The sequence below is a fragment of the Mastigoproctus giganteus genome, chromosome 11, assembly GCF_048544385.1.
Source record: "Mastigoproctus giganteus isolate SK-2022 chromosome 11, ASM4854438v1, whole genome shotgun sequence".
Classification (NCBI taxonomy): Eukaryota; Metazoa; Arthropoda; class Arachnida; order Uropygi; family Thelyphonidae; genus Mastigoproctus; species Mastigoproctus giganteus.
This window is the reverse complement of record NC_143585.1, coordinates 87,590,346-87,603,041: the sequence shown is the minus strand read 5'-3', so window position 1 is coordinate 87,603,041 and position 12,696 is coordinate 87,590,346. Positions and strand designations below refer to the sequence as shown.

Sequence of the window (12,696 nt, the reverse complement as noted above, 5' to 3'; positions counted from 1 at the left end):
ACCCATAAAGTCATTCTCTTCCTCAAAGCCTAGAATGAGGTATATAAATCAGAACATATTGGAAATTTTATTCACATTAAGAAGCACTGTCATTATAAAAAAGGATGTTAAACTAAACTTTCTGTGTAACTTGACCTTTAATTACATGAGCAACTACTGACAGTTGTCTCCATAATCTTGACAGTTTTTAATCTAATTTGTATTATTAATTGCAATATCATAAACCTTTTCCCACCCGATCCACACAATTTGTTTTAATTAATTGAAAATTAAAAGAAAAAGAAAAATGATGTAGAGTTTCTTGTAAGTAGTATTCTTACCTAATTCATTTAATTTCTTTATTTCAAAATTAAAAAATAGTGCAATATTTGTTCTTTTAGACTTGACAATGACAGTTTCATAATTATCACAATTAATTAAACATAGAGCAGCATTTGCCATAACTAGTTTTTTAAAATCATTGTTTCGTTCCTCTAGACTTGACAGTGATATCCACAATGATTTTGAAATGCCATCAGAATTGGCCTTTAAATGGTTGAGTTATTTTGAATTACTATTAGTAGTTGCAATGAAAGCTTATACAGAACCAGCAAAAAAAAAAAAAAAAACACACCTTCCCATTGCACCTATCCATCCTCTCCAATAATTTATTCAAGCTATCCACTTCCATAACAACAGATGGAAGTTTGGTATAGCAATCAACTGCCTGCTGGCTAAAGGCAAACCATGAATCTATTCTGCAACCATCCTTTCTCAATTTGAATTTATGCCCACTTGTGTAGTCTGAGGAAGAAACAAATTGGAAAAATCCTAGAATTTTTATTATATAAAAATCTTGCATCCTGCATGCATGTAAATATCTATGCACAAAAGATGCCTTATGTGAAAGCATCCTTGGCTTGGAAGAGATTAACGAAATCCATTTGTAGAATAGTATAACGTCACAATCATACTTCCTGCAGTAGTAACTACAGAACGTATGATCCCAAGAATTCAAATATTTGACCACAACATTTGCACTGTTGGAAATGTACAGATATGTAACGGAAATACCTTCCATTACACTCCATTGTTAGGTGTCGCTATTGATGTTTTCACATAAAAAAAATAAGAGTTTCATGTCAAATATAAATCTTAATAAGTAAAAGAAAGTGTCTATCAACTTAAAAATAGATATAACTCATGTTAGTGCATATGTTCAAATGTCTGCAATTTTGGGCTTCACAAAATTGTAGTCTTCATATTTTGACAGACTAGCATGCATAAGTCCACTGATAATGACTCACATTCTGTAACAATTTCATTCTAAAGATCCAAAATGAGCCTGTACTTAATATGGAAAAGTATCAATGATGTACTCCCATGATTTTTTAGCATTTGATTTTCAAGGGGCACCAAATCAGATAAATGTGGTGACTATTTAATGGGATCCTGGCAACCAGTCTGTCTTCCATAGAATGTTTCATTCGATTACTTCGTGTGATATTACCATGGGGGGGGGAGGAGAAATCTTGCATGAAACATACATCTATTAGCTTAACTTTGGATTAGTAGTTGGGACTTTTATTTTTTAACATGTCTGAGATGCTTTCACTTGTGATTGTGTTATTAAAAAAGAAATATCCAACAACACTGCCTAGTGTGGAAGTTGATTCTGGTACGTAGAGGATACTTCAATACAGAATTATGCTTTTAATTGCAAAGCATTTGGATTCAAGAAGGGAATATGCTATAGGCCAAATGAAAGATGAATATTGTGACCATTTATGCAGAAAGATGCAATGAGCAATAAGGTTTAAATGTGTTATTATGGAGGATTTATATTTTGCAACATAGACTTGTGAGTAGCTCACTCCTTTGGTAGTAGTATATTCTGATTTGATTAGATGACTACTTCTAATATCAACATGTTAATGAAGTTACAAGGGGAAATGTATTCTTGATCTTGTTTTTACTAAGGATCTATTTGATATTAAGAATTTAAGTAAAGAAATCATTAGCAAGAAGCAGTTGCAGTATATTAATATGGAATATAACTAACCAAATAGCTGTTGTCAAGAAGGGGTGGCTTAAGAGGTGAGCCAGTTTGGTATTGGCTCAGGGCACTGAAGTTGGGGGGTAATTTGAAAGATCAACTGAAAAAAAAAATCACTCTCAATCAACAAGAAACAAGTGAACAGTTTAAAAAAGGAATTCTATATAGCAAATTAGGGTTTAAATTTTTGACCATTAGAAAAAACTATTCAAGAAAATTAATCTGCTGCCTAATTGCTTCATACAACCTTTTGAGCCAAATAAACATTACAATCAGCAAAGCCCTCCAATGTGTCAATTCAAGGATGGCACAAGCTGTATCAGCTACTACTGTCAAGCTACTTTCAGAGTCAATCAAATACCTTACAAATTGTAGAACAGATTTAAATGCATTCTAGACCTGTGTTTCCCAACCTGAAGTCTGCAACTTAACAGAAACAGAACTTTTCTGCAGTAGGCAAGAATCCTATTAACATTTATGGGAACTACAGATATAACAAGCTAATATATACTACATATGTTAAGTTAGATTACATAATGTATTTAAAAATAGATATTAATATATTTACATGTTAGTTTTATTTTTTTGTTCTCCATGATTCAATTGTAAAAATAGTTCATATCTGAAAAAGGTTGGAAAACACTGTTTTGGTGATGCAGAAAAGTTCAGTTAAATGGAAAGTTGAACCTGAATTTGAGCAAAAAGGGATTTGCCCCAAAATGTTTGATAATGAACACCAAGATGAAGTTGGAATGATAGAGAAGGAAAATTTTAGGATCCACTTTTTCAATGTTTTTTAGATAGCACGATCTAGTCATTGAAAGATAGGTTTGAATGGATCATAACAACTGATTTCAATATGGATTTAGAAATTCTGCATATGGATGGTGATCAGAAAGCAAGTAATTTCCATCATCAGTTTATACAAAGAATTAAAATATTTGCAAAACCATTTTGAAGGCAGTTATTCACACTGAAGATCTCGTAATTCGTGTGCTCAAACAATTTGAAGGCATCATTAGCAAATCTTTCGTGGTACTGAGAATTGTAATGTTGCCAGTATCAGTAGCCAATGCCGAAGGAAGCTTTTTCAAAGAGAAGGTTAATCAAAACCTACCTCCATTCCATGATGACACAAGATCAGTTAAATGCTTTTGGCAGCCCTATTGGTTGAACATGATAATCACAAAGGATTTAGACCTGGATGAAATGATCCAAAGATTTTCAACTTTTAATAAATATGTAATATTGCTACTTGTTTATTAACTTTAAATTAATAAATTATATTTTATTTTAAGATTTTAATAAAATAAACTGAATGAAAAGCCAATAAAATTATCAAAAAATTAATTTTATATATATTTTTTAACTAAAAACCTTTTTCAGCTTATGAATGGGATGGGAGCTAAGGTTGCCACAACCCTTTGAACTGCTTCTGTTGTAAAGAGTAGTGGAGAAAGTTTCCAATTTTGAAAATGCTGTAAAGATATTATAAAATTTTTACTGGAACTGGATCAAGTCAAGATCAGACCAAGATATTCATGTTGAACTTGGGATGCATTTATGCCAATTAATTTTCTCTTTAATATTGTTGTTGTACTTTAATTATTTGTTATTTAAATATATTCATTAATACTACAATTTTATAATACTGACTGAAATAATTTTATAATATATATAACTACACTTTACAGGAGAAGTTCAATTTACAAAAAATAATCAACCTACAAGCACCATTGTACATGTCGATCATACACAACCACTGTGGGCCTTCTTCGATATCTATGGTAACACATTGAAGGTTAGGGTTTTGGGTAAGTAATGTTTCTTGTTTAACTTAGAATTCACCACTTCCTTGTGTTGTTTTATAATAAAATTGATATACAGTGATCCAAAGATCTCTGTACATCAAAATCTTAATCTAACATACAAAAATTTGTATATCAGTGAAACTTGACTGATCCAAAGTTTCGCTTGGATCATTTAAGGCACTACTTAAAGTGAGTTATATTATTTAACTATTTATATACTGTATAACAAATTATTTTTATTGTAGACTGTTCTCTGTTATTTTATTAATTTCTTTTTGTTTATTTAGAATTTCTAATTGTAAATATAGTTGGAAGTAATTGTTCCTCTCTAAAATTACTATAATAGTAAATCTGAAATTGCACCTTATTAAGAAACATTGATTTACCACTTGCCTGACTAGTGCATATATGAATAAATTAAAAAAAAAAAAGTGTTTAGCTTTTCTTCTGAGAGTAATTTGCATAATGGAAACTGGTGTCTGGTGTATAACAGCAATTAACAGATGGAAATTTTCTTAGTGAATCAGGTTCTGGATCAACAGATATTTTGAATTTATTTGCTAATATATATATATATATATATATATATATTTTTTTTTTTTTTTTTTTTGTTTACCAAACTGAAAACCCCCTTCAAAGATCACAGGATGCAATAAGTGAGAGAATTATTCAAAACGTGATGCAGGAACTATTAATAATTCCAAAATAAAGCTCTCGTGGTTTTTTCCTAATTTTATTTGGCATTGTTATGATTGATTTGTTGTATTAATTCATGGGGTGCATAATAACTTTTCAGGAATGATGGTCCTTTATTATTTTCTTTAGTATGGGTTTTTTTTATAAGATTCCCCTCTTCCTTTCAGCATTAACTGAGATTTCCATTCTACCCAGAATTAATTTCGAATATGTTAAAACCAAACATTAGTTTCATAAACAAGAACAAAACTAAAACAACAATTTAAGTAAGAGCCAGAGAGCAAGTCGGCCTTTAGCCTGGAGGCAGGGAATGTCAACCAAGTAACATCCAATGCATCCAGTTGACATCCGTATCCCTTGGAGGTAGACCTCTATTATCCAGCTAACAGTCTTTGTGCTCCTCCTAAAAACTTTATCTACAAAGTTATAAAAAGCCTTATAATAAATTGTCAGAAAAGAGATACCTAAAAGTATCATGGTTAGGAACCACTGTTTCAACCTCTAGAGAATATCTTAGATTGAGGTAATTACACTTGAGAGCGATGTAGAGACCAATCTCCATAGCACCACAGGAACATAATTCACTATCAGCAAGATTAAGTTGACTCAGCCTGAGCTTTAAATAGTGTCCAGTCAGCCGGAAGCAAGCCAAACTGCAGCCAAGGCCTTTTCTTATAATTGACAACTGTCGCATCAGGAAGAAAAACATACATTTTTCTCCCTTTATCAGATAGGTTCCACCAGTCCTGCCAGATGGTTACCGATTTCATCATTTATACATTCCTTTTCAATGCCATGCTGCAGCGGCACATCTGCTGCCCCACCAACTGGGCACAATCAAACACCCACTATTTTTGCAGGAATGCCTCACCTCATACAATACATCAAGCTGGACTGAATTATTAGTAAATCGTCCGGCATCTTTCCTGCAATTACGTGCAACATTTCTGTTAATACGGTACGACAGGCCTGGGTTATGCCCAGCAGAGCAAATCTCTGTCTCGACAAGAGATGCTTCCTGACCAGAGTGGTAGTTGCATTGCTGTACCAAGCACCAGATGCATGTGTCAAAATATGCACAAAGACTGCTTCATAAAGCAGGTTTAGAGCTTTATGAATCAGTACTTGATACCCCATTTGATGCGAATCGCTCTATGGAGTTTGGAGTACAGAAGTTTTATCCTGTTTAAGGTATTTGGCATGCTTAGTAAGGTACAGGCACTCTGCCAGACACAATCCCAGGTACCTGACGCTCCTCACATTCCTGAGAGAGACATCCCCACATCTTACAACTGGGGGGTCTCATCTCATTTAATCTGCCTTTTAGCAACATTGTCACGGTTTTCCTCCAGGAAATCTGTAATTTGTGGACTCCACTCCATAAGTTGTCTCAAAATTCTAGATGCCTTGTCTTCTATTAGCTTCCTAGTCTCCAGAAACACAAGGTCATCCGCACATGCCACTGCTTGAATGTTCTCCGTGTCACTCTCCAGAAACTCGTCTAATACCATGTTCCATAAAAAGGGGCCGGGTATTGACCCCTGTAAGCATCCGCATTCCACATCAAGGATTTCCTCCTTTGAGCTAGACCGCACCACGGCATTCCATTAAGAGATGTAACCCTGCAAGATCTTATATAAGTTACTATGACAAAGAGAGGCTCTAGCTCTGCGTAGGATACTACCCCACCACAGGGCATCAAATGCTCCCTTCAAGTCAATGAACAAGCCAAGTACATACTATCCTTCACTTCTAGAAAGTGTCCACCTCTCGGATTGCATCCTCAGTAGATTTTGTCTTTTTTTAAAGCCGAACTGTTTACTCGAAAGTAAGACAGGATTAAACGTTCCCAACACCTTGCCAAAAATCGGCAAAAGTGCAATCAGATGGTATGAAGTCGGCTCGTTCTCAAAGTCCTCTCTGGACTTTTCTGGATTACCCTCAAGACTCCTATTTTCCAAAGGTCTGGAAAAATTCCCTTGGCTAAACACTGGTTGTACATGTCTAGTAACATTCCAGAGTATCCTACATGGAAGCATTTGATGACATCAGTCTCCAAGAAGTCCATACCTGGAGCCTTGCCATCCTTAACTTTATCAACGGCCCAATTTAATTCCTCTAGCGAGAGAATGATGGTTGCTCAACTTCAGCAGAGGAACATTCCTCGTTCTCCCCCATGACACCCCTCTGCATATCTGTTTCCTGCTTTTGTATATCTCTTTTAAAAAGTTCATTAAGAATATTTCTGACAGATCAATCCCAGGTCAAGGTCTCTGATCTACTCTCATTAAAATAAGTCATTCCATCTAATCTAATTTTATTGGTGACAGTTTTATAGATGGAGCCACAGGGATCAACATTGCCACTTTGTTCTACAAACTTCTACCACGCAAGTTACTTAGACTTAGAGATCTCTTTAATATACTCTTTTTTTTTTTTTTTTTTTTTTTTTTTAACTGGACGTACTGGCCTTTAAAGAACACTTCTTGTGCACTTCCTCTTCTCTTCTGAAATTGTTTCCAAGCTTGCTGTACATGCAATTTAAAGTCATTCAAGGTGTTGTTCCACCGTGGCACAGTTCTAGTTCCAATCGTCTTCCTCTTAGTTGATAGAACAATCAATGCATCATGTACAGTCCAATTCTCTATGTTCGAACATACACCATCAGAGCAAGCAGTGATATCAATATAGGATTCCTCACGAACAGAAGAATAAATCAGCAGTTGTTCAGGATCGTTTGCCACTCCCCACCCCGAGGAATAAAGCTCTATGAGAAGAAGTCCTCTCTCATCAGAGTCTAACCCCCCCCCCCTCCCAAGAGCATTGAGCTGGTGTTAGAATCCATTCCAACTACTACCGGTCTAGACACCAACACCTGACTAATCTCATCGAGATAGTCAATATAGGGCTCAAGGTAATTGTTGTACAATGACACTGGGTCGGGCGCCTCCGTAGCCAGGAGCAGCAGTGCATAGCACACACTTCTTGATTAGACCGGGGTTCAAGCCCGTGACAACCAAATATGGAGGATGCAGGAAGGTCAGGAAATGACCACCACATACCCCGGAGCAATATGGCCTTAGTTGCTAATGCTCCTAAAAACCAAATAACAACAATGACACCAGGTACATGGGACCAATGGGAAAGATTGCCTCACAACACACCACAAAATGCAATGAGAGGGAAGTAATGACTGTCACCACAAGGGAGGAGTGTCTTACTGCAATAATGGCATAAGGCTCCTCATCTGAGTGTATAATCCTCCATGTACCTGGGTTACCCTCTTGCCTTAGCCAAAAAGACATATGGCTCTTGGACCAGCAAGGTGTCAATGGACTTATCTTCTGCATCCTTAACCAATTGGGAAGGGACAGCGTTAGAACACTGAGCATTTAACTGCAAGATCTTAAATGTAGAAACTCGACTGGAACTAGCCATAGTCGGTTCTCCGTTAAGATCTCTCACCCTCAGGTATTCGGGACACATCCTATCAATGGCAGTATGCTCAGCAGGCATCCTCTTTTTAAAGCAATTGATACACTTAGGCTGCTCAGCCATGACAAGGCAGTTCTTGATTGAATGGTCCTGCACAGAGCAATGACCACAGTAGGTCTCGTCACGGCAGTACTTGCCAATACATTAAAAGCACTGCATAATGGTCACGCCCCTCACCTGGAAGGAGTCCCAGTTTACATAGATTCTGCCTTTATTTAGTAGAGCTGTCTTTGCCTTACCTGGAAGCTCCAGTATATAATTATTCATATTTTTATTCTTGTTCCTGTTTGTTGCCACAATATTAATGGTGTCCAATACCTGTTTCTTTTGCAGTACGAGCTCTCTGAGATTCTGGGCCCAAAGCTGCTCAAGGAATTTTTCTTTCTTGGTCCCCTGTGGAATGTCAAAGACCAAAATCTTCACTCTGAGCTTCTTGGATTTCTCAATCTTCAAGCCAACCTCCTACATTTTAGCACACTTATCGAGCTTTTCCACATCTTTATCAGTGTTCATATCCATGACAACCTTACTCTTACGAACCGGCCAAATGCATTTCACTTTAATGTCCTTTAATAATGGATGTACAGTGTCCAGTAACTACTGTTTAATGTCCTTGCTATTTTTATGTTTGTCATTCTTACTTATGACAACAATTATTCTTGGGGCAACTTTTTCTTGTTCACTTTTAGCTGCTGCTGCATAGGCTTAAGTTTTTCAAATTACAGTGTCTGGAGACTAGGCACCAGCGAGGTGATCTGATAGAGGTGTATAAAGCCTTGAATGGTTTGAGCATGCTCAATGCTGATGGGATTCTTCCTCTTGCTCAGAATAATCACCTGAGAGGGCATAAATTCAAATTGAGGAAAGACGGATGTAGGATAGACGTGAGAAAATTTGCCTTTAGCCAGCGGGTGGTTGGTTGGTGGAACAGACTTCCATCCCTTGTCGTGGAAGTTGATAGCCTAAATAAGTTTAAGGCTCAGCTGGACAGGTATTTCGAACGAACAGAGGGGTGAAGTGGAAGTGGTTATTTTTTATTTATTTATTTTTTTTTTTTTTGGCTGATGCTGCATAAGCTTTGCTTTCTTGCATCAAATGCCTCTACTAATGCTAATGCTAAGTCTTTGTGTACAATACAGATTGAACCTTGCAGCGAGTACTTGGTTCTCGATCTGTAGTTATGTTGTGACTTCTTTGAGTTTGTCCCAAAGATCAAGGACTTGCGCTGCAACTACTCCTGGAATGTCGTAGCTGCTCCGCAACAAGAGCTGTCAAAGACGTGTCCTTTAATTTTTGCAATCCTACCAATTCCAGAAAAGATTGCTCTCTCTTCAGAGGTGTCCATTTCTTGCCTAATTATCTTTGCAGGAGGAGCCTTAGTTTTTGGGGTCATTTCCTGTGATTTAACATTGCTCACTTTCCCAGAGTACCTTTGTGCAGTTTCTGTGTCCATTTGTTCCAATGAAACAGTATATTCCTTAAGTTGAATTGCCTTCTCACTCTTGGTAGTTTTCAACTTTTTCTCTTTCTTCTCTTTTGAAGCTGAGACTCCTGCCTGACTTCCAGAAGCAATACATTCTTCATATGACACAGCCACAAGTGCCAAATCTTGTGATGTGTGCAATATCTCATGATTTATTTCTTGGATATCATCCTCAGAGAGTTCGGACATTATTTATTTTAAGTCTGAGTCACCAAAGGTTCCTTACTCCAATCAGAAATTTCGGTTAGAACAGGAAGAGAGCTGGTGAGAGTCTTCCTTAGTGCCATATTAGTAAAGTAAATCATAAAATTTTAACTATTTACAAAATAAAAGGGAAAGACCAACAGGAGCAAGTCCCCAACTATATACAAATATACAATATTAGTAGATCAATCTGCCAGTAAAATAATAAGCCATTAGCAATAAATACAACTTTATAAAACTCAAACAAGGTCCAAGTTACCACAAGGGCATGGAATTGGTAAACAAAACTCTTCTTGCTCAATCTACTACAATCAAGCCATCAATTTAGCCAGGCAAGAGGGAAAAAATACTTGCCAGACTGCTTGGAGGTTTGAGTTTAGCAACACTGATCAGCTAACAGCTCAAATCAAAAAAATAGATTAAAGTATACAATTTTTGACTCCCACTTGAAAGTAAGCTTATATAGCATCAGCCAAAATAAATAATAATAATAAATAACCAACACTTTCCATATCACCTACCCATTCCCTCTAACAGTTTTTTTAGCTCTTCCTTGAATTTATTCAAACTACCCACTTCTGCAATACTAGATGGAAAATTGTCCAAACAATGGCTGCAGACAAATCTCCACTCATCTATCCAGCAACCATCCTTCCTCAGTTTGAATTTATGTCCCCTCATGTGCATATTCTGAGCAAGGATTTCATCAGCTTACCAATCTTTTCAGTCTTAAACTCCTCAGTCAGATATATTCACAGGTGTCTAGTCACCATACAGTACAATTTGCAGAACTGAAACCTTTCCAGGTAGGAGCACCCTGTTGCTCCCTTATTAATCTTGTTGCTCTTCTCTGCACCCACTCCAACAGATCCACATCCTTCTGCAAACGAGGCTTCTAGGCCTGTATGCAGTGCTCAATATGTAGTCTAACAATTGCCTTATACAATGGGATAATAACCTCCTTATCCCTACTGTCAGAATTTCCATATATCATTGACAAAACTGTTTTTACTGTCCTGACAAGCTGTCTACACTGCTCTTATCTGACTGCACAATTATCCCTGAGTCTTTTTCATTCTCTTTTACCCCAGGTGTGGTTCCACCCAGTTGGTATGTGAGATTATTGCTACCCATATCTTGATTTGTCAGTGTTAAACTTCAATTGCCACTTCTCAGCCCATGTGCCTAATTTGTCTAGATCTTATTGCAGTAGCATACCTTAATTACTATAATTAACCACCTTGCCAACCTTTGTATCATCTGAAAACTTAGACATTAGGCCCGATATGCCTTCATCAGCATCATTAATAAATATTGAAAACAACAACAGACCCAGGAGTGAACCCTGGGGACTCTACTAATAACATTAGTAAAGTCCCCAGGACTTTTCTGCCAAGTATTTGCTGTCAAAATTACTTTTTTGCGTCTGGCGCCTTTGTCACTGTCATAGCATCCAATTTGGTCAGACAAGATTGCCCCTTAAAAAATCCATTGTGACTCAGTCTAAATGCATTCATGTCTAGATAGCTCTGCATTACTTTTTTAACAGTGACTCCATTATTTTCCCTGGAATAAAAGTCAAGTTAACAGGTTTAAATTACTCATGTCACCCTTTGTGAATTGGGGATACATTCACACACATTCAGTCCATAAGGATCCCTCCGTGAAGGTGTGTTCCATATATCAGAATGACACTAAGATTTTGATATTTGTATGATTTTGGCATTTATTTGATTAAACCAGTACAGGTAACCCCCGTATAACACGGTACTTCTACAGCACAGTTTTGCTCTAACACGACTGGTAAATTGTGGCAGTCCTTGCACATGATACTTATATAGCATGGTTAGAGAATTTCAGTAAACTTCACATAACAGGGGGTATCTTTCAGGTTTTGTGTGGGGAAAACTATGCTATTATGTTGGATGTAATTTTTCAACATTTCTACTCTTCTTGAATCCCTGCTGTTGACTCACTAGTCAAAAAAAAATTATTGAAAACTCTCTATTTTATTTTGTTGGGAAATTCCCATGTTACGTTCTGTGCTATTGAACATGTACTTGTTGAAAAATCTAGATTTCAAAGTTTTATTATTATTGGATAGCAAAAGCCATCCAATAGTAATAAATCCAGGCCATCCAAAAGATTTAAGTCATCCAAACGTTGAAGTTATGTTCCTACTGCCACAGTTGTACTGGGTTAATACAACTTCTTTCAGTCAGCTGTTAGATCAAGGCATGGCATTATATCCACCTTTAAAACTCATTCCATCAGAAAATCGTTACAAAATTATTCCAAAAATCATTCAAAAAAAATTATTCCGAATCTATTGAAGTAATGGAGGCATGGGAACAATTTCTGAATTGGGGACTGTTTCAGAATCGTAGCTTTATCACCCAAAGAAGTAAAACAGTCAGCATTAAATGCATGTGGAAAAATGTGTAGCCAGAGTGAGTTCATTCAGAAAATATGATCGCACCTGCAGAAAACAGAATCGGTGCAATAGTAAAAACTTGCTATGTCAGTAGGAGGGGAAGGTTTTGATGATATGATTACTGAAGTCCTCGTGGTTAGCACAATTGATAGAATCACCCACACTAGCTGTAAAAGACCCAAGTTCGAATCCCATCGATGAAGGGAGGAATTTTTATTGGTCTTTTTCACAACGTGGCTGAGTTAGTCGGGCAAGGGTAGCATGGTTTTTTTCATCCAGCAAAACAGAAAATCGACCTCAGGACACGCAATTTATCGACAATATACACAAAGAAACATGGCCTTAGTCGCCAATGCTCCTAAAATAATAAAAAAAGATATAATTACTGAAGACATTCAAGAATTACTGGCAGAAAAAGAAGCCGGCATAGTGGATTTTGTGCAAATGGCATCGGAGGTAAAATCAAATCAATTCAGATAATAATATTGCAGATGAAAATTCTAAAACTTCCAAATTTTACACTAAAAAGCATAGGGGA

The 12,696-nt window shown here is 36.6% G+C and overlaps 1 protein-coding gene across 2 annotated transcripts in view; it reads left to right on the top strand.

The window, feature by feature from the left end:
* The window catches only part of neur (E3 ubiquitin-protein ligase neur), a 186,908-nt gene that overhangs the window by 168,208 nt on the left and 6,004 nt on the right, over positions 1 to 12,696 (top strand). For both annotated transcript variants that reach the window (XM_090384252.1, XM_090384253.1), the window contains exon 5: positions 3,730 to 3,849. In XM_090384252.1, the coding sequence (XP_090240378.1) occupies positions 3,730 to 3,849 (120 nt within the window). The remainder of the gene's footprint in view (positions 1 to 3,729; positions 3,850 to 12,696) is intronic.